General features: G+C 37.2%; 1 protein-coding gene across 2 annotated transcripts in view; it reads right to left on the reverse strand.

The window, feature by feature from the left end:
- VSIG1 (V-set and immunoglobulin domain containing 1) overlaps positions 1–23,308 on the reverse strand; it is a 30,946-nt gene extending 7,638 nt beyond the window's left edge. The window contains exons 1-4 of one of the 2 annotated variants that reach the window (XM_079123308.1): positions 23,219–23,308; positions 12,890–13,053; positions 9,690–9,797; positions 3,593–3,791 (exon numbers count right to left, since the gene is read on the reverse strand). In XM_079123308.1, coding sequence (XP_078979434.1) covers positions 3,593–3,791; positions 9,690–9,797; positions 12,890–13,053; positions 23,219–23,267 — 520 coding nt within the window. In that variant the 5' untranslated portion in view covers positions 23,268–23,308. The remainder of the gene's footprint in view (positions 1–3,592; positions 3,792–9,689; positions 9,798–12,889; positions 13,054–23,218) is intronic. The other variant, XM_079123309.1, reaches the window with a different exon arrangement.
- Between the last annotated feature and the right edge of the window lie 386 nt (positions 23,309–23,694).

Genomic DNA, 23,694 nt, shown 5'->3' on the forward strand with positions numbered 1-23,694 from the left:
AATATCTAACCTCTGACTGATCTAAGGATTCGATAAAATTATATATATAGGACATTGCACATGGAATTTCTGGTAGTATGGATAGGACTAATTCCTGCTACTAAAGTTAATCTTCCATCAACTATTGGTCAATTCAGCCATTTCAGACACTAACCTGTTGTACACATGAGCAAGAAGACAAATGCATACTGCTGTAAATTTGAAACACTTCACTAGTCATATCTTGGAAACGTGTCTTTTGATTAAAAGAAGGATTTTCTAGTTAGCTCTTGATTTTGTCTTCCTTATCAATGATATTCTCAGATGGGAAAAACTTGGTTTACCTATCCTGAAATAGGCCATTTGACCAGGAGTCCATTGCAACTACCACTAGAATTTCCACTTTTAAAAATATGAGTATTTTATAACAGTCCAGCATAATATAATAATTGAGCAAAAATTACATATGGGTGCTTCCTTGGGAAAAAGTCAGACACCAGGACTTGAACTAAATTATAGACAGAAAACTGTAATGTTTTGTACTCGTCCCTTGAGCCTAGATTCAAACCCAGATAGGCTTTTTATTGTTTTGCTAAACACATCTTTCTTTTCTTTTTATTGACAAAACACTTAGTGAATCACTTTGAACCAAATCTATATATTTTCTAAAACTACTGAATCAAAATTGAATTGACATTTTATCCTGTTAAAGTCCTCAGTAGAACTTGGATATTTTACTGGCAAAGCCATTGATCTACCCTTTAGCTTTATTGCTTTCAACAGAATTGGTGCGGGAAGAGAAGTCTCACCTCAGAAAATAAATGAAAATGCTTCAGTATGTTCTCAAACCTTCTCTAAATTAATCATTTTATTTGTATGTGCCAAATTGCAAGAGGGAAATAAGGCTTAATCCAAATGCACACAAAATAATTATTCAGACTTGACCTGGGTATTTTTCAGGGATTGATTTTTCCAAGGTTGTCATAACTAATGAAAATATTTCAAATGAATGTTCATCAAAACCACCTGGTTCTTTGCTTACTGCCATTTCCTTCACCTAAATTGTACCCTGCCACCTCAGTCCCTTTTCTGCCTGACATACTCTTGTACATCCTTCAATAGTCAGCATAAAAGTCTTTCCTTAATAAGCCTTCTCTAGTCCCCTTACACAGCTTTTTATCCTTTTTTTTTTGTACCAGCGATTGACCCCAGAGGCACTCAATCACTGAGCCTCATCTCCAGCATTTTTTATTTTATTTTCTTAGACAGAATCTCACTAAGTTTCTGAGGCTTGCCTCGAACTTGTGATCCTCCTCCTTTAGCCTCCTGAGCCGCTGTGATTACAGGCATGTACCGCCCCGCCCTGCTCCTTACAAAGCTTTTAGATCTTTTCCTTGTGCCCTCACAGCTATCCTTTCACACCTCCAAAGAGAGCTTTTATGTTACATATTTATCTACTTCACTAGATTGACCTTTTATAGGTTAGGGAATCTATCTTTTACATCTTCCCATCTTCATTGCTTAGCACTGTAACTGACACATGTAATCAGAATTTGTTGAATGAATTCATGAATGCACAGGTAAATATATGGGATTGGTGTTCATTGCTGGGTAATGAAATGTCTCTGAAAGAAACTTTGCTACAAAGAGTCATCATTAAGGAAACGTCAATATCTTTCTCCGCAATTGGTCTCCCAAACCCACCTGTACCCACCTTGCTACACCCCCAGGAGAGCAAGCAGAATAGGTCCTCATGTGCAATGAGATTTGATAACTGAAAATACTACGCATTTTTTTTTTTTGTGATGCTGGGGATTGAACCCAGGGCCTTGTGCTTGCAAGGCAAGCACTCTACCAACTGAGCTATATTCCCAGCCCAAAACTATGCATTTTTAAGATAAATTAGCCATGTTGAAATTTCCGAAAGGCTAAATATCTAGAATGGCTGTGTTTTTCACCAAATGAATAAAGATAAAAAATTTTGAGACTTCCCAAACAAGGAAATCCATAGACCCTTCACTTTCTTACCTTGCCTGGGTCCTAGCTGCTTAAGGAAGTTGTGGAACACTCATGACAGGAAGCATCTGACTCAAAGACTCATGGGAAAGAATAATTCACAAAGAAAGTGACCCTCGACCTCATATGGGAATTCATTTGAATCCTCTGAAGCTTAAATTTAAGAACATTAACCTTCATGTCTAAGTTTATCTCAAGGCTATTTCCAAGTCCTGTCTTGAAGAAGCTTTGCCTCTTTAGATTGCTTCTGCTTAGAACACTCCAGAGTCAGGGAGAAACAAAATCAATTACAGGATTAATCTCTCAAATTACTTGAACATTAAAGAGCTCTTTTATCACCAGTATCTCATTTTATCTTCATAACAAATCACTAAAGAAGACAGGTCAGGAGTTACAACTCCATCTTACAATGACCAGAGAAAAGTGGATTTATTTGCATGAAGTCACTGAGTACAGAATAAGGTCAGGAACTTAAGTCTTTTGACTCCCAACTTGATGCTTTAGCAATAATACCACACCATTTAGTCTCCATGTATATGGCTAGTCTTTCAAACTAGGACATAAACTCTCCCAGGAAAGCGCATGAATAATATTTCTTTTTGTACCCCAGTGGCAAGCCAAAGCAATTGTGAGCAATTCTCCTAGGTGTGTACCTTGTTACCAACTGTTGCTTTTCCAAGCAACACTTGTTACTGATTTGATCTAGTGCCCCCTTTCCTATGATGTACATGCACAGTTTGAGAAGAGCAATGACTACATCGACTCCATTTGGGATTACATAGAAGTGGGAAAATGCTTAGTCAACTGGGTAGGCAGTAAGGGTTGTAAGTTCTTTCCTTCTGCCCTTTAGTACTTCCCACTCCCAGGGCCTGCAGAGTTTAGTTCTCATTGTCTTCTCAGATAGAAGTTGGAAGGATCACTAGAAATTGGCAAAATTTGGAGGTCCCCAAAGGCACTTCTCCCTCCTGGGACAAAGTAGGAAGTTAACGAACACTGAATACAGGAACTACTCCACGTTCATTTTGAGAGTAGATATGACTTGCTCAACATCATATAATGAAAATGTGTGTATGCAGAAATTAATTCTTAAAAATGACTTAATCTGTGCCCCCTTTTCCAAATAGCATTAGCATTTTTGAAAGGGGAACTCTTGCCATCATGTTTTCATGGTGGAGATTGTAGTAGTCTTGGGAGAATTAATAAGTTGACATTTGTCTCCTCCAGGTAAATCTGGCTCTAACTGGATGGAAAGTCTCTCTGCAATAGTTGCTAGTGATCATTTGGGGTGGACAGTGACTTGAATCATCTGTTCTCATTGTATTCTTCAGAAATAGAGTTACCTGGAGGTTGGATCAGCTACTGCTATCATTTTTGCAGTCCTTTTTGTTTTGGCAATTGCTTCTATGTGTTTTATGAATGATATCTCAGTATTATTGTACAGGTTGAGTTGGTGATGTGTCTCTGCTTCCCCAATAATGAAAGGAACAGGGAGTATATTTATCCCCAAAGGTCTATTTAGCATCATAACTCAGTACCCTGGTCATTCAATGTTCTGAGTTGCTCCAAGAAAAGAAAATGCAGAGAAAAGTGTCCATACCTAACACAGTGACGTTGAGAGTGCCTTGGTTTTTGCCAACAAAATCTGGAGGGTTGTTGACATCGCAGATGTAAATTCCACTGTCTGCTGGCTGCATATGCAATATAGTGATAGATGCATTACCTGGACTGGCTGATCTTATAATTCGATCTTTGAATTGTCCAGTGGCTTTAGCTTCTCCACCTTCTGAATAATAAATCTAGAACAGAAAATACAGAACTTTGAATGTCCATGACTAGGATAAGTTTTCTGGAAGCTTCTTCAATTCATATTACCTTTGGTAAGAAGCAACATCATTCTTCTCTGGGGAATAGGTCCCTGTGACCAAGGTTTTTTCAGTTCATTGGGGAACTTAATTTTCTTAGAATTGTTCACAGTGATTACCTCATTTGGGCCTCAGAGCATCTCTGTGATGTCATACTGGCAATAGTTGGTATGCCTATTTTAAAGAGGAGGGGAAAGCTTGGAGCTGATAGGATTTAACTCTTAACCCTGAGCTAGGAGATCAAGATGCTCACGTACTGAGTCCTCCTGAGGGAAACTTATTATACAGGACCAAATGTCTGATAGGAAACCAAAACTATTATGTTATTTTTTTTTTTTACTTCTTCATAAACTTTTTATTTGAGTTTTCCTTACTCAGTAATAGTATCTGATGTTTGTTAAAGTTCAGATGTTCATATTCTTTTCATACAAACACCTTCCAATAAGCAAACCTGGATTTGCTCTGTTTCTTAGAACTGTCAGATTTCAGAGCAGAAGCATCCCTGAGAAATCATCTGGACCCCATCCCTCCTAGTGGTTTCCTGAGGATGAAACAACATGAGCTAATAAAAGGCCTAGGAAGTGCTTAGTCAATCGTCAATCATCTTTCTCCTCATGTCAAAGAAGGGAACTCAGACCTGGAAAGATTAAAGGTTAAATGACACATTTTAAACCTAAAGGATTCATTTATTATTATTTATTATTTTATTATTATTATTTATTATGCTTAAGGAAGATCTGGATTCTAGTCCTAACTGTATTAAAGAATATGGATACTTAGATTATAATTGGTTCAAAGAACTGTGGGAACAGTATGATGTGATAAAAAGAGGCCTGGTTTAAGGGTCACATGGGCTGGGTTTTGGCCACAACTCTCCCTCTGACTGTGCACTGCCTCTATGACATAGGCAGGGGAGGTGGCCTCTAGTCATGCCTCCATGGTAACCTGCTTTGTGATAAGAAACAAAGTTATTTAATCTCTCTAACCTTTAGTTTCCACATCTGAACAAGGAACCAGAGCAATGTTTTCCAAAATGTGATATGTATTCCCAAGGTATAGTCACTTAAGTTGATTTTAGAAAGTTCCTAAAAGAAAATCTAATTTTAATGTGTTCAAAATATATAACTAATTCATCAAATATGTGACTTCATTGATATTGTTGCTTATAGATAGAATAACGCAGATTTTTCTAAGATTTTAAGGAACCAAGTCAGTATAGAAAACATTAAGTGATTAATAATACCGGTGATCCACAAATACAAAAAAATTATGAAGATGATACAAGAGTGACTGAAACTTGGGAATCACTAAACAAGGTAATCTCTGAGGTCCCTTCATAATATACATATTTTGTGTATGTACTTTTCAGTTTTGAATAAATGTGACATTTAGTGATTGTCGTTTATTGTTCAATAAGCTGGTATTATCTTAGTCCAAAGAGACTAATCATTTTCATAAAATCAACTAGAAGGGCCTTACAAGTGCATTTAATTCACTCCCCTTACTTTCCAGAAGAAACTGAAGCCCAGAAAAGTTTTTTAAAAATCACACACAAAACTAACAGCCGAAACAGGATTACAGCCCAGTTCACCTAATTTCAGCTCTTTACCTAATTGACTGATCAAAGAGAGAGAGTAATCAGAAAATGAAAAGATATTGTCCAAATTCAAGCGTCTTTTCCTTTAAGCAGAAACTCAATATATATTAAAACTAACACAGGAAGATAGATTTGGAGGGAAAAATAAAAGAAACAAGTATATTTATGATAAAAAAAATGTCTCCTCTGTTTTTTCTAACACCAACATGCTTTCTTTCTTGCCTGAAATGCATCCATTTATAATTCATTCATTCACACCTACTGAACCACATACCTTTTTTTACCAGAGTGATCTTTTTTGACTTACAAATGAGAAGGTATCAACCCAAGGTACTCAAGTGGGACAGGAAGAGGTTCAGCATTTCAAAGGTCATTTACCTCCATTTGACTAGTCAACACTGGGTGTATTCACTTTTTTTGTACCAGGGATTGAACTCAGGGGTGCTTAACCACTGAGCCACATCCCCAGTCCCTTTTATATTTTATCTAGAGACAGGGTCTCTCTAAATTGCTTAGGTCCTCACTAAGTTGCTGAGACTCGCTTTGAACTTGTAATCCATCTGCCTCAGCTTTCCAAGCCACTGCGATTGCAGGTGTGTGCTACCCTGGTTTACTCACTTTCTGATCAACTATTTGAAGCCCTTCTGTCTCTTACCTGGAATATAACCTGCTGTCCATCAATAAAGTCCTTTAGAACTTAAACATCTAGTCATTTCCTTTTCCCCAAGAAGACTGGGGCGTAGGTCAGTCCTACTCTATACTCATGACTGATTACATCACAATGAGACACATCAGTCCTGCCTGAAACCCAGAGGATCCAAGTGAAAAAGTCCTTGTTTCTACAGAGATCAGGGGCCCAACAGAGTATATTTTAGGCCAGGACTAGGACATGAAAAGAAGCCACTGTGAAAGTCTCATAGTTGGGCATGAATTAAGGTAAAACTAGCAAATAAGCAATGAGGTCCTAGACCTGTAACTTACCCATGAAGAAAAACTTCACCACCTCTTCTATCTCTTTACACTGCAGTCTAATCACTTTTCCCTCTCAAAAATGACAATAAATGGTATTAGAGGTAGGGAATGGAGTAAGGAGGAATAATAATGGAGACCTAAAATCACTTTGGCCTCAGGGTGCTGTGTGAGAGGGAAAGAGGTTAGATAGTAGCCAGATACATTGATGCAGGGGCTTTCTGTGGGAGAAGTCCACAGAGAAGTTGCACTGTCTTTGTAAAGAAAAAAGAAAGAAATGTTTTTCTGAAACTGCTTATCTAATCACATAGGAAGGACAGCACTTGGTTCCATTTTCACAAAAGAATAACTCTTTTTTAAAAATCAAAGCCAAACAATGGCCAAGTTCCAACCCATGATCCTTCATGGCCTGTATACTTTTCAAAGACAGATTACTGTCAATTTAGATATCAAAGCAATTGAAGTCCAGGAACATTCGATAGGCCACATCCTTGGTGGGATAGGATGCGAGGTGGAGGTGTCCTGCTTTTCAAAACTTCATCCCAATGTTCCTTTAAGGAGTGCTTGTTAATTTTTTCACTCACTTTCTCTTTGTGCCTTTGTTCATGGCAAAGAGCACTGTGTTCTTCCAAGGTCCTCTCTGTCTGTTCCCTTGGTGATGCTAGAGACTAACGTATAGAGTCACAATAGCACGTTAGTTATAAGACCCTCTTTGAGATCACTTAGTTCATGGTTTCTAAGGTTAAGAAAACTTTAGGAGGTAGGTGGATATTGTAAATATGGGAAATGGCTGTGAGAGACTGGTGGATAGTGGTGGGATCATAAGGGATGGTGGAGACCATGGTGAACTGGGGAGCCAGGGCTCATTGTGGAAACAAATGAAACACTGAGCTGACCAACCAAAATATGTCCACTGACCAAATCTAGCCCAGACGGCTACTGTTTGCAAACTTTGATTCATCCTCTTCTATTACAGATGACACTGAGGGCCCAGTAGAAGAAGTGCATTTTCCAAGGTCACACAATCAATTTACATTCAGACCTGGAATCCGTACCTTCCAATTCCCACTGAATATATTCAGATAGCATTCAGAGTCCTTCCTGCCCAAGGCAAGGAAGATGATTCTCAGGCAAACTTCCCCTTGGGGGCCATTCAATCCCACCCCAGTCTGATCTTCCTCTTGTCAGTTGCCACTACTCAACGACCTGATGCTTCCCACACTAAGCAGCTTCACTACATGATGCCCTTGACATTTTCCAGCTGCACTGCAGTCCCCTGAGTTCTTTGCAGAGCAGACTTTCCTCTCTCACTGTGTTAAGTTCCTAGTCACACAATACCGTGCATCTGGGAGCCAGATTTGTTCTAAAAGATGTTTCCTCAACTTTGTGCCACTGCTCTCAAATGAGGCTGGTGTATAAACAAGAAGGGTTGAAAGAATTTCATCTGCTTTCTATTTGAGTCAGAGTTGGAGTTACTAAATACCTTTAGCTTCCAGAACTTCTGTTGCAGTTTCCTTTGGGAGATGTGGAAGGCATGAAGTCCACAGCAAATCACCCACTATTCCCCTTGCAGCTTCTTGCTTTCTGGTACTGACCACAAAGGGGTTAAGCAAGGGGGGAGGATAAGGTGGCAAAGGTCTCAAGTCCAGAATTTTCTCTGGTCTGTACTATGGGAGGTGGGATTGCATATGGAGGGAATAAAATACCAAAAGAAAGTTTTTCATGCCTCAAACCATTCTCTTACCAGTCTACCATCTGCTACTTTGGGGTGAAGTCATGGAAGTTTGCAGCTTAAGTGCATTTGTCTGAAAGACAACAATATAAGCTATTGCAACTTCCTAGCATTTTAGTGTTAGATTCATTTATCAGATAAAGCAAATATAGAGACCTGAGGGAATGGGACATAAAATAGATAACTGTTTTGGTGGGGGGGAGATTTATAGTATTTATCAGTAAGGGTGACACTGACATTTTGGACAGACAATTTGTTGTATGGGTCTGTCCTATGTTTTGCAGAATATTTAGCACCTCTAGCCAGCACCCACTAAATTCCTGTGGGGATTCCAAGTCCTAAAAATCAAATCAGCACCTTCTCCATTCTAAAATGCTCTGAGGTAATGGAACACCCCCCCACACACACACACATACACCAACATTAGAAAAACACTTTAACATAACACTATCTGTAGTGATCAGACCAGGGTGGAAAATCTGAGAAGCTGGAGAGCATGAGGGCATTATGTCCTTGGAAAGAAGTCGTCCAATTTATGCATGTGTTGGGAATATGAGGATGTCAAAGGGTTTCTTCCTTTATAAATATTCTAGAAGAGTATTGTCTAAGAGACTCACACTAAGCAGAGTCAACGTGTATTCTGTTCATGGGCAGGTGAAGTCTGTAATTTTACCCGTAACAGGCAAGAAGAGGACATCATTGACACAAGAGGGGCATCAGACCACCCAGAGTTTCCATGCTACCTTGCCTGTACCAGGTCTAGAGTTTTCAGCTGAGATTTGTTGCTAAAGAACTGACTACCTGAAACTGTCCAAATTTATAAGAGGCCTTCTCTAAAAGGACCACCATGCTAATAAATAATCTTGTCTCTGGGTCAGAAAACTTGTGAGATACTTATATAGTTGCCACTTAGCAAAAGAACCCCTTAATTGGGACAGTTACAAAGAGATAACATCTGCCCCTGGGTACTGAGAAATACCAGGCCTTAGAGTCAATTTTACTTTTTTTTTTTTTTGGGGGGGGGTTAGGTTGGGGGAGGTACTGGGGATTGAACTCAGGGGCACTGGACCACTGAGCCACATCCCCAGCCCTATTTTATATTTTATTTAGAGACAGAGTCTCACTGAGTTGCTTAGCGCCTCACTGTTGCTGAGACTGGCTTTGAACTCTCGATCCTCCTGCTTCAGCCTCCCAAGCTGCTGGGACTACAGGTGTGCACCACGATGCCCAGTTCAAATTGACTTTAACACAATAATTTGGGGGAGAAGAAGAAGACGGGCATGTGGCAAGAGCTGGCCACTGCCCAGATTGGGGCACCAATAGGGCCCTGAAACTTTTGGAGGAGGCCGAAAACTGTTCCAGATGTGGACATGAGAGAGTGAAATGAAGACTTTCCCAGTTTTGCCAAGGGTTTGTGCTGATCTGGATATTCACCAAACTCAGACCCTTTGATCCCACTCCTAAAGCTGGTGTCAGTGCCCTAGAGATTCCAAACAGTGAAGAGGTCTAGTAGTACACCAATAGGTGTTCTTACCTGAGAGGTCCAGCTACATCTTCCCCGAGCGTCTCTTGCATGCGCCATTTTTAGACACTGACTGACTGCCTTTTCCTCCATACCTCGTGTATTGAGGCACGAGCCATGCTGTGTTTGAGCAGAAATGGGTGGATCTGAGAGCTGAATGCTACACGGTATACTACCATATCAACCCAGGAGTTGAATTGAATTACTCAGTGGTCAATCTGGTAACAACTTACTCCCATATCATAGAATTGTCTAACACAAAACTGTCTTCTTAACATCCCAAAAATGTTCCACCAGCAATCCATAGATTAACATATAACATGGTCTACAGAATTTTCAATGCAGAGAAGTGCTCAAAGAAGAAAGGGACTTGAACTGAATACTATTTCCACCCAGGAAGTCTGCAATCCCTTGACTGAGCAGAATCTCTGGTAGGGACAAGAAGCAGCAGAAAAGGCATCTAGGTTCTCCTTTTAGCCACAGAGATCCTGAACAGTGCAATTGTGAGTCAGTCTTGGGCCAGGATGTCCCTGAAAAGTTCTGTCCCAACAGTTAAGTTATACTAAATGTATCTTGTTAGGCTGGGTTCCCTGTGTACATTCCCCAGTTCTTCTAATATACCAGAGCATGAGTGGGATAAGGATTTTACAAAATCACCAACTTGTGAGTAGCAATGGCACTAACACTAGCTCACATTCACTGAATGCTACAGTATGGAAGGCTTCTTAGTGCTTTACAAGCATCATCTCATTTAATCTTATTAAAGCTATGAGGTACGTAAGTAGCTCCATTTTACAGATGGAAAAACTAAAACTCTGAAAAGTCAAGTGACTTCTGTAAGGTCATCCAACCAGTAAGTAAGTAGTATAGCAAGGAGTACAACTGACATCCATCAGGAGATTTCCAGTGGGACTCTAAAACTACTTATCTGGGAAAGCACAGAGAAACACATGCCTGCAGCATATGGGAAGAGAAGGAAAGGGTTTCTATTCTACAAAACAGAGATCTAAAATACTTATAATGAGGATCTGGTCAGGGTAAGTTGAAGCAAGACAGGAAAACAGGAGGAGGAGGAGAAGGTTTGTCCCTTGGGTGTTGGTTTTCTCTGTTCTCCAGCCAAGAGATGACCCTACTCTATCTTGTCCTTCATGTGCTAAGACCCAAGCATAGCACATATCTCAAGCAGTTTTCAGATGAGGGAGCATGTTCCTGCCTGACAACAGCTCAGTGGCAAGGACCTCATTTCACTTGGACATCTCCAAAGAGTAAATATCTTAAATTATTTGCTGCAGTTGTACCTGACATGTGAAGAATGAGGCAAATGGCAAGTAAATGAGCCAATCCTCAAATACCTATTTGTTAATGGATTTTCTTTTGAAAGTTCTTCTAAGAGATTCCCTGAGCTCAGTCCACACTCAGTTTAAACATGTTTTCCCCTGCATTCCTAGACCTAAAAAATAATACTCACTGCTGGTAAAAATATCCTTTGGCCCTACAGCTCCCCCTCACTAGCAACACAGTTCAAGCAAGAAGTGGCCCTGTGAATTCCATTGTCAAAAGAGGCATACAGAAGAATTTGTGCTTTTGAACTCAGACTGGCTTTGCCTGGCCTCCAGGCAGGTGAGGCCACCTTGATTTGAGCATCAAGCATGAAACACTTCAAAATATATTAGCAAAGTTTCTATAAATTCAGTCCCTACTGAAAAAGTGAGAAGAACTTCAAGTCTACAGATAAAGAATTTGTTGAAAAGACTGGTCAGAAAAAAAAAAAAAAAAAAAAAAACTAAAGATTATGTGATTTTTGCCATCCACCTTCTAAGTGAGAGCAACTTGCAATGGAAACTGATAATTTCTTAGTTGGCTCCAACATGCAAGGTCTTGGGTCAGGACATTTTTGGGTGATGGAAACTGGTAGAAAAACTATTTTTCTTTTGGTGGTGGTGGTACAACTGCTGCTGATAATCATAATGGTGTTTGCATGGGCTAAAACTTACAGGGCTTTAAATTTTTCCCAGATGTTTTCACATGCATTATGTCAATTGATTCTCCATGAGTATTGCTGTTCTATCATATTTTAAAGAGAGGCACATGATTCAAATATTTGTCCAAGGTAACCAGGACCCAGCAAAATTATTTGAGTAGAGAGTGCCACTGATGGAGTCTCCCCCTGAATGGTGTTTCTTGCTGACACATGTTTAAGATCTCTAGTAAAAGCAAGGATTCAGCACTGACCATCACTGGCTGAAGCAACTCTGGCCAAGTGTGCCTCCTTCAATGTCCTCCTTCCCCTCTACCTCTGCCCTGGACCTTTCTTAGCCCTCTCAATTTGTTCTCCCTCTATCTTTCTACTAACTAAATGCTTCTTTTCCTTCAAGGCTCTACACAACTGAATAAACCAAACCACACTGATAGGTCTCTTCTCTGAACTCCACTTTGATTCATGCATCTTTTTGAAAACCTGGTGAAAGGTAAAGACTTTTTTCTTCAAGGGGTGTCTATGGATATTCATTGCATATTTGCTCACCTACACGTGTGGATGCATGGACAAACATACCTGTGAGCATAAAATTTTAATCCTTTGGCTAATTTAAAGAAGGATTTGCCCTCAAGGCCAGATGAAAAAAATCTGGGAATAGGCCACATGCCTGTGGAATAATTCCCCTTCACTGATGTTTATCCACCATCCTCTGGCATACTTTCCCCCCAGATCTTATAACTACCCACCCACTCTCTGGTCTCATGCTACCCTTGATTACCCAGGGTTGTCCTCTAAAGTGGCCCCTCTCTACCCATCTGGGGAGTCTCCTCCTTCTGTCAGTACACAGTCTGGTGCAGTGAGTCAGTTCCCTTAACAGACAGATCCCAGATGCAGAGACCTGCAGATTAATTAATTAGGAAATAGTATGGAGATATTTGGAGGGAAAGCTCTTTCAGAACTACTGTTCATTTCACCCATGAGAAGACATTTCTGTCTAATATAGAATACATGATACACAAAGTATTGACCTATACAGAATTGAGATAACAGGTATAAAATAGCATGAAGAGAACGCAAAGGCAAATTCACTTCCATGGTGGTCTTCCCTAAACATCTATCTTCAGACTTTGTATGTCAGGTTCTGTCACTGTTGTCACTGGCATACCATTTTTTCTCATAATTACCTCAACAGTTTTCAGTCAGACTAGCAAGAGAGAAGAGTTTAGGAACTTACAGTAAGTGGCTCCATTTCCTCCTTATGAAAGAAAGACCACTGGATAGACAGCTTGTCCGTGGAGGCCACAGTGGTGGTGTAGAAGCAGAGGAGAGTGACATCAGATCCAACAGTCACATTTACAAAACTGTCTGGAATGGTCACTTGCACCAAGCTAACCTGACCTGAAAAGATAATCATCAGAAAAACAATGGTACACACTTACATGCGGATGACACTTTTTTGGAACGCAAAACACTTTCAAAAATATCTTATTTAGAGAATCCAAAGTAAGGAGGACAGTGAAGAATGAACCATACAGGGAAACTGAACAAGCAATGAGGCCAGGGAAAGGGGAGTTTCTAATAATTTGCAGTGTAAAGATATTCAAATCCTAGGTGATGGTGAGGCAATAGCACTGAATTGGGAATTCTTTCTATTTAAGGATGCAAACATTCTTTTCCAAGGACCCAAAAAGGTCCATGAATGTGGATAAAAACCAACCAGTGAAGTCCTGACTGTTGTCGCAAAATGGCGGCAATTCCAGATACTGTAAACCTAGAAGAACCTTTTCATGTTACTTGTAAAATAACTAACTGCAGCAGTGAAAGGACGATGGATCTGGTTTTGGAAATGTGCAATACCAATTCTGTCCATTGGTGTGGTATTTCAGGAAGGCAGCATGGAAAGCTGCATCCACGTTCCTTTCTCTGCCTTGCCCTTACTCTACTGTCTTCAGTACAGGGACTACGAAGAGCCTCCAGCTTAAGACTAACAGACACATTCTTAAAGACAACATATGAGTATGATGACATCGCACAAGTCTGTGTGGTATCTTCAGCTGTTAAAGTGGAAAGCTAAAGAAAATTCCCAGTGTTATGCTTTTATTTTCACAGAACTGCTTTCTGTATTTTTGTCACCTTTGTGAAATGATCAAGTCAATAGCAAAAACAAGTATATATTATTTAATTTTCTTTCCTATAAAAGTTAAAATATTAAATATGTGTTTTGAAAAGGAAAAAAAAAATAACCAGGTTGCTAAGCATCAAGAGTCCTTTGAATGTGGGACTTTTTGTTTTGAAACTCAGTAGGTCTTAAGAAAATAATATTAGTTTTTAAAGGACTTCAGGACTGAAACCAGGAAAAATCCAGGCAAACTGGGATGAATTAGCTATCTCTTCCTGAAGACCATTGGAGGGGTGTTATATTCATAACAATACTAAGGTGTTTTTTATTTTCTTTTTCATTCTCTCTCATGAGTACACATTGGAGTTTCCCAAAATCTACATGACAGGTAATGATGTCATTGCTCTAGTGGCTAATGAAATGTGTGCTTGTGTATTTTTAAAATTATTTTCTTAGTTATAATTTTGAACATAGTACATATAAATAGAAATAAGTCACACAGAAAAAGGTTTGGGGGTCCTCGATAATTTTTTGTTTTGTTTTGTGGTGCTGAGGTTGAAATCCAGGACCTCATACATACTAGGCAAACACTCTACCACTGAGATATGCCCCATTTCCATCACAATAATTTTTAATTAAAAATTTTATTAAGATAATTATAGATTCACATGAAGTTCTAGGAACAAGAAGGATATCCCAAGTGCATTTTATTCAGTTTCCCTCAATGGTAACATTTTGTAAAACTATAGTATAGTATCACAACCAGGATACTGATGTTAATACAACAACCCACTGACTTTACACAGACTTCTCCAGTTTTACTTGTACACATGCAACTGTGTGTATGTATTTAGTTTTATTCAATTTTATCACATGTGTAGGATTTTGTCTCCACTATAGTCAAGACACAGAACAATTCCATCGCCACAAAGATGCCCCATGTTGTCCTATTATGAACACTGCCACCTCCCTCCTGTATCCCATCCCTGTTTCTAACCACAGCCATCCACTAATATGTCTTCTATTTCTAAGATTTTTCTCATTTCATAAATTTTCCATAAATGAAGTCATAGTAAACTTTTGACATTGGTTCTTTTCACTTGGCATAATTACTTGAAAATCCACTCAAGTTGTATATCAGTAGTTGACTGTTTTGGTAATATTCAATGATATATATGCATCACAGTTTAACCATTCACCAATTTAAGAACTTCTGAAATATTTCCAGTTTTTGTCTACAGTATTTAAGTCCAACAAATATTTATGTACTGATATTTGCATGAACAGAAATTTTCATTTCTCCAGGAAAAATACCCAAGAGTGCAATAGCTGGGTCATATGGTAGTTGCATTTTTAGTTTTATGTAAAAAGGAAAGTCACAGTGCATTTCAGAATGACTGCAACATTGTATATTCCTATCGATAGGGTATGAGTGATCAAGTTTCTCTGTATCCTCACCAGCATTTAATGTTGTCACTATTTTCTATTTTAACCATTCTGATAGGTATGTAGTCACATATCATTGTGATTTTAATTTGCATTTCAGTAATGGCTAGTTATACCAAACATTTTTCCATGTGATTATTTGCTGTTTCTATAACTTCTTTGATGAAATGTCTGTTCATATGTTTTGCCCATGTGCTAATTGGATTGTTTATGGTTGCAAATTGAGAGTGCTCTATGTAATCTACATGCTAGTCATCTGTCAGGTAGACAGAGTTTTATTTCTTCCTTTTGAATCTATATGCTGTTTCTTTTTCCTTCTTAATTGCAATGGCTATAACATCAAGTACTCTGTTGAATAATAGGGACGAGAATGAATATCTTTGCCTTGTTCCTAATCTTAGGATATAAAGAGTCATTTCACCATTAAGTACAAAGATAGCATTATGTTACTTGTACATGTTCTTTCTTGAGTTGAAGCAATTCTCTTCAGTGGGTTTAACTGTGTCCCAAAGAGTTTAGTCCAAGTCCTAACCCCCAATATCTGGGAGTATAACTTTATTGGAAAATTAAATCTTTGCAGATGCAATTAAGTTAAAAATCATCATGTATCTCATTAAGTATGAGATCATCATGCATTCAGGGTTGGCCCAATGACTGTTGTCCTTATAAGCAAAAAGAAAGGAAGATTTGACACATGGACACATACAGGGAAAGGCTTTATAAAGATGGAAGCAGAGATTGGAGTGATACTTTTACATGTCAAGGAACGCCGAGAATTCCCAGCCACCATGAGGGTGAAATTTGTGGCACAGATTTTCCTTCAGAGCTTTCAGAATTAACCAAGCCCGACCACAATTTGATTTAACACTTTTGGCCTCCAGAAATGTGAGATAATAAATTTCTCTTGTTTTAAGTACCCAGTTGTGGCAAATTTTTACGGTAGCTCCGTGAAGCTCACATACCTGCTATTCCTAACTTGCTAAGAGTTTTTCTCATGAATGAGTATTGGATTTTACCAAAATTTTTTTTCTGCACCAATTGATATGATCACAATTTTTTCTTTACACTATTACATAAAAATACATAAAATAATTTTTGAATGTTGAACCAGCCTTCTGTATTTGAAATATATCTCCTTTAGTCATGATGTATAATTCTATTTAGACACTGCTCAATTCAACTTGCTAGTGTTTCATGAACATTTTTTGCTTCTAAGTACCTGAGAGATATTGGTCTGTTATTTTCTATATTTGTACTATTTTTGTCTGGTTTTAGTGTTAGGGCAATACTGGTCTCATAAAATGAGATGAAGTGTTCCTGCCTGTTTTTTTAGAAGTGAATATACAAAATTGATGTTAATTATTCTTTAAATGTTTGGTAGAAATATCCACTGAAGGACCTGGAGATTTCTTTTGAAGAAGCTTTTTAAGTTATGAATTCAATTTCTTTAATGGTTATGGGGTTATTCAAATTATCTATTTCATATTGGGTGAGTTTTAGTAGGTTTTTTATTTAAGGTCTAGTTTTCTTTTATGATTCGCGAATGTAGCAGCATTCTTACAAATTGGTATCAAAGTGCACTTGTGATTTTGTTTTCCAGGCATCCTGATGTTCTGAGAACAGACCATGCAAGGCCATTGTGCAAATCACCTATCAACTTTAAAGGTACTTTCTGTTTCTTTCTAAAGAATGTTCAGTTACTTGTCCCTAGCCTGCATGTTAAGGAAAAAGGATGCCCTAACTTGGAACTTGCTGTTGCAAAGAAAAGTAAAAATGTATGGCATGAAGAAACTGAGTGATACAGTATGGAACCCAAATGTTGCTCACATGGAAAGGTGGGATTGGTAAAATACTGCAATGGAAGGTATAGGAAGGATGGTACAGAACGAGGACCCACAAAGAAAGTCAGAAAGTTGGATTTAAAGAGATGTGACAAACTGGGCACAGTGGCTCACACCTGCAATCCCAGTACTTGGGAGGTTGAGGCAGGATTGCAAGTTCAAAACCAGTCTCAGCAATTTAGCAAGATCCTGAACGACTTAACAAGACCCTCAGCATAAAAAATAAGAAGGGCTTGGGTTGTGGCTCAGTATTTAAGTGTCCCTGGATTCAATACCTGTGTTACCAGTATATATGTTATACAAACATATGGGTAAGTCAAGGCCCTTAATGAACAAATGAAAACAATGATTTAGTTAGGTAAGCATTTGTTGGGTGTTTTTAGTTCTTTATATATTCTGACTATTAAGCCTCTGTTTGAAAAGTAACTGGTAAAGATTTTTCCCATTCCATTGGTTATCTCTTTATTGTTTCCTTTGCTGTGTAGAAGTCATTTAATTTGATGAAATCTCTTTTATTGATTCTTCCTCTGATTTCCTGAGCTGTAGGAGTACTATCCAGGACTTCTTTGCCTGCACCTATGTGCTGAAGGGTTTTCCCTACGTTTTCTCCTAACAGTTGCAAAGTTTCTGGTCTAATTCCTAAGTTTTTGATCCATTTCGAGTTGACTTTTGTACAGGATCTAGTTTCATTCTTCTACATATGGATATTTGGTTTTCCCAACACCGTTTGTTAGAGAGGCTGTTTTTTCTCCAGTGTATATTTTTGGTACCTTTCAAGAACCAGATGATTATAGCTGTGTGAATTTGTTTCTGTGTCTTTTGTTGGGTTCCATTGATTGATGTGACTCTTTTTATGCTGGTACCTTGCTTTTATTCTTGTATTTTTTGTTACTATGGCTCTGTAGTATAATTTGAAATCACATACTGTGATATCTCCAGCATTTCTCTTTTAGCTCAGGGTTGCTTTGGCAATTCTGGATCTTTTGTTCTTCCATATGAATTTTGTGATTGTTTTTTTCTAGTTGTGTGAAGAATACCATTGGTATTTTGAGGGGGATTACATTGAATCATAGCTTGCTTTTGATAATATATCCATTTTAACAGTATTAATTCTGCCTGTCTATGAATGGGGGAGATTCCAAAGACTTTATTTCTTATTTTTCTTATTTAATGACAGCAGTCAGAGAAAAGGAATTTAGGGTATTGGGAAGTAAAAGAAAAAGTAAACCATTGCACTGATTATCCTTTGTTTCCTGGATTCAATAGCTGTATTCTGTGTTAGAATCAGTCCCACCTTGGCAGAAGATGACAGTTTATGTGACAACTAATGCATTGATGAATTGAGAAGAGTGCATTAGGATAGACACAAATACAGCATCTTCTAATTCCATGCATTTTCCCTCTTGCAACATTATTCTTCCCCTGCTTTCCTTTCCCATGATGCCTTCCCCAAAAGAAAAACTGGCCTTCAGAGAGCAGCTACTTTTTCCAACATAAATGTCCTTGGATAAAGCTGGTTTCCTTTGTTAGAGGGAAAGTGGATCCTTCCTATCTTCAAAGAGCCCATCTCCTTTCTCCTGGAAGTTAGCCACATCTGTGGCTGTGCTTAAATGATGACTTTAGAATGTCTTTAAAATGTTCAAAATAAAAGGGATAGAACTGGGTATCTGGTAGTCATTAAGTTCCCAAGAACTTTTCCCTAAAAACAGAGATTTTGGAGAGATGATTTGACAAACAAATTTTTGTTCTCTTGTTTGGGTCTCACTATCTTATAAAATTGATCAACAGTAGTTACTTGTGATCATGTAAAGCAAAACAACCCTTTGATGGACAGCCAGTAAAAAGTGCTTGGAGGTAGAGTAAGCATAGTTCTCACACAAGACAAACTAAGGAAGAGGCCATAGAACTTAGCAACAAATATCTGGTAAGCACCTATTTTGTGTCACAAACAGTGCTAAACACTGCGGAAACCATAAGGAACAAGACAGATGCATTCTTTTCCTGCCATGTCAATGTAGCAGGAAACCTTTTATAGCACAGACCAGGATGGAGGTGAATGAAAACCAAGGTCTTGAGAACTATAAATCTGATTCAAGCATTTCTAACATTTTAAATATAGAATAAATAAAAATCTATAACTAATTTGATATGTGTAAAAACTCAGAAATATCACATTGAAATTCAGATGGTGATTTAAAATTTTTAAAAATATTTTTAGTTGTACATGGACACAATCTTTATTTTGTTTATTTATTAATTTATGTTTTAGTGTGGTTCTAGGGATCAAACTCAGTATCTCATGTATGCTAGGCAAGGGCTCTACCACTGAGCCACAACCCCAGCCTGGATTTCAAAATTTTTTCTGTTCAACAGAAGTTTCTGTGATGATAGAAATATCCTATCTCCATTTTGTGCAGTTCAGTAGCTGCTATCCATATGCAGTTATTGAGCCAGTAAGACTGAGGAAATGATATTACAATTTTACTTAATTTGAGTTAACTTAAATTTAATTGCATATGGATAGTGACCAGTATAAATTTAGTCTTAACTAGAGTCAATTCTATGACTGTAAGGAGAAAAAAGTTGCCTTTCCTTGGATTAATCAATTCTAATTTGAAAAAATTATTTAAAAGTTGATAAAGTCAGAAAAATATATAAATTAACAGGACTGGGAATAAATAATAATCTAAAGAATCATACCCGATTTAAAAAAAAACAGTATTGCAACACCACTTACTGACTTGGCTGAATTAAAAAACAATACAAAATGTATATGTTGTTGAATTACGATTTACTTCTTTCAAAAGCCAGTGCTTCTTATCAAAGGAAAATAATCCAAGGTGCATGCAACTAAATCAATCAACATTTTAGGAAGATTCTTTTAAATGTCTTGCATTTTGGTAATGGTTATTAATTCATTCATTTAATGCCTATAATATGGGCAAGTATTTGCTTATTTGGAAGATTATTATTCTCCTAATACACTACAGCAAAAATATCTTCCAATTAGCCATATTTAACATGATGCATTTGAAGTGATTTAATTTCCAGTAACTTCAGGTATAATTGCTTTGTTTTGAGTTATAAAATAATATAACCAAATGTTCATTCACTTTTTGTATTTGACTTCAACACCAAAATTTGAATATATCACTTCTTTCACATATATAATACACATCTCCAGAAAATGAAAGAGATATTAACATATCTTTCCAACAGGTGACTAATACATATTACAAGTATTTTAATGACAGTCATCAATTTTTTGTGGAAGATATTTTTTATTATAATTACTTTCCTGAATTGAGGTTTAACCTAAGACCTCCTAAGAAGCCATTGACAATATTTTGATTGAAATAAAATCTGAGCCAGGCATGGGCGCACAACTGTAATCCTACTTACTCTGGAGGCTGAGGCAGGAGGTTCACAAGTTCAAGGTCAGCCACAGCAACTTTGCAAGGCCCTCAGCAACTTTGTGAGGCCCTTGGTAACTTAGTGAGACCTTGTCTCAAAATAAAAACTATAAAACCTGGGGATGTAGGTCAGTGGTTAAGTGCCCCTGGGATCAATTCGCAGTACCAATATAAATTAATTAATTAATTAAATTAAAAATAAATAAGGGGAAGGAGTAATACTAAAAAAATTAAATCTGCCCTGCTTATTTGTACAGGAAATTGATTTGAAATATTCATATGAAAATCATGTCTGTCTGAATGTTTGGAGTTTAGGAAGTTAATTCATTCTTTCAATAAACATTTACTATGTTCCTGCTATGTTCCAGGCACCTACTTGGCACCAAAAAGTGATGTTCTCTCTGAAACAAGTAAAGATGAGGCATTAAGTTGTACATTATTGGAAATATTGTCAATTTTCTCACAGTAATATCTGGATCAACCGATGGATCTGGATCAACTGATGGATCTGAGTCACTGCAAATGGCAGGTATAGATTATCTAAATCTTCCTTTCTCTGATATCCATTCATATTAAGTATAGCAAATAATGACATATTATACCCTATTTCCATTCCACCTGCTGGGCTGGCTACTGTTTTTTGCTTTATACCAGCTAGATCATATATGCATAGAAACACAGCATACAATATATACCAACAAAAACACTTATATTGTAATTTTGAAAAAGGCATTCTGAAGTAGTTATTGGTCACTCTGATCAGGCTTTATTCGAAAAGTCAGAAATAAGATCCCAAAATTATGCTAAATAATTTTTTAAATAACATGAAAATTGCATACAAGGTATGGGTCTCATTTTTTAATGTAATATGTACTTGCAAAAAAAAAATATTGATAAGAAATTCACCCAAATTTGAGTGGCAAGATTACAGGTGATTTTTATTTCCTTATTTATATATGTCTGCATTTTACATCCTTCCTACAGTGGCTATAAAAATATAATCAGTAAAAATTGTATTATACCTGTATATAATATACATATAACAGTGATTTATAGTTATATATACATATACCATATGATGTATAGTGAAAATCATTCTTGCAACTGTTCCAAACCCTGTGTTTAGTATAGGCCAGGGTAAGGCCTCACATAGAGAATTAAGTGTTAGCTATAGATGTGATCTTAGAGGGTTGGTGCAGAGGGCCTGGGTTTGACTCAATTGGCTAATGATTGGAACAAAGATTTTTTCCTGTCTAAAATTAAATTTAAATGAATATTCTGGGGTAAAGGAAAATAGTAACATGTTTCTAGCTATATGGCCTGTTTAGGCAATGGGATATTTGTAGTACTGCCTTTTGGTTACTTGACTCTGCACATCATCTTTGTTCAGACATTTAGTAATGAACAGTTAAAGAATTATTGATGGGCTGGGATTGTGGCTCAGTGGTAGAGTGCTCAACTAGCATGTGTGAGGCACTGGGTTCGATCATCAGCACCACATAAAAATAAATAAATAAAATAAAGGTATTGTGTCCATCTACAACTAAAAAAATTTTAAATTAAAAACAAACTTAAAAAAAGAATTATTGCTAACCACAAGATAGTTTTCAAAGTAACATCATTTCTAATTGTAAAAATATTATAGGGGCTGGTGATACAGCCCAGTGGTAGAGTGTTGCCTAGCATGCAACAGACCCTGAGTTCAACCCAGGGCATTGTAAAATAATAATAATAGTAATAATAGTAGTAGTAGTAATAATAATAATCTTTATAGAAAACTTAGAAAGTGTGAAATAACTGGTGAATAAAATCAAAATCACCTACAGTCTCATCACCTGGAAGTTCCCAATATGAGTGCCTCAGTATATTACCTTCCAGTAATTTATTATAGGTATGTGTATCCTGCTTTTTAACTTAGTATTTTATCTTTAGTGTTTTCTTGTTTCATTAAATGTACTTAGTAAACCTCACTGTAATGAAGACCTAACATTACCAATGGCTTAAAAAATAAGCTCATTTTTGATAAACAATATTATTGTATCTACTATGGGTTTAGGTTAGCATAAGGACAGATTCAAAATGTATTTAGTATTTGGAAAATAATGGCCAAGGCATTTACAAATGAGTGATCTCTTTAGGCTTTTAGCCACCATTGTGATTTTGCCTCTAAAAGTGATTTTGCTCTGCTTGAATTCCTAAAGTCACCCATATTGTGCACAATGATAAATTACTCACTTATTTTCCTAAATATAGTCTTAGGATTAGCAAACCAAAAACTCCCTAAGCAGTATTGGATAATAAAGTGCTCATTGAATCTCTGTTCTTCCCACATGTAAGCCCTGGTAGGCTTAAACCCAGGTTCTGCCTGCTGTAGTAAAGCAAGTCAATCATGGTGAGCTTAAGGGAAACACTAAATAAAAAATATAAGAAATTATCCATAGCACAAACTTTGGTTTCTGAGAAAATTTATTTGTTCAACTCACAAACTAAGTAAGATACTATGATTTTTTTCTGAGAAAAATTCAATCCAGAAGGTCTATAAGACAATTTTACTGCAGGCTGGACTCCTGAATATTAACATGGCACATATTTGTTAAGCTAGAGTTCTTACAATTACTTAGCATGCTAATCACAATTCCTTTCACATATAGGAGAGGAAAACCTAATATAAAAATGTATAATTTCAGTCTAAAAGGAAACTCCATTTCCAATTATCTTGGATAGTTTGGAGATCTTTTCCTTACCTGCAAGGCAGTTTAGGATCAGAAAAGCCTTCCAAAATGTGAATACCATTGCGTTGAAGTTCGTCAAGAGCAGCAGCTTGCCTGACCTAGGCTGAGTCTCACACTGGCTTCTTCAAGCACACTGAGGTTGGCCAGGCTTATCTGCTGGGCATCACCAAGCAAACATGCCTCTTTGGGCTTACTTATTGGGTACAGACCTTTCTCAGAGCCGTTTGTGTTTCTTTGAAACACTTTTCATGGGGTGTGTATCCTTGATATATTTGCTACTGTGTTAATAATAAACCCATGTATTTAAATTCTTCAAGTTCGTTGTACAAAGATTTTCTAAGTCTCATTATTTAAAATCAATCTCATTAAAAAATTGTACTTGTGGTGAAAAATACAGTTGGAAAAGAACTTACACAAATAAAAGTTGAGAAGTTTAATTAATTTCAGATATTTCCATGAAAATCTTCTAGCAATGATTCACTAACCTT

Source organism: Sciurus vulgaris, assembly GCF_902686455.1.
Source record: "Sciurus vulgaris genome assembly, chromosome: X".
Taxonomy (NCBI): domain Eukaryota; kingdom Metazoa; phylum Chordata; class Mammalia; order Rodentia; family Sciuridae; genus Sciurus; species Sciurus vulgaris.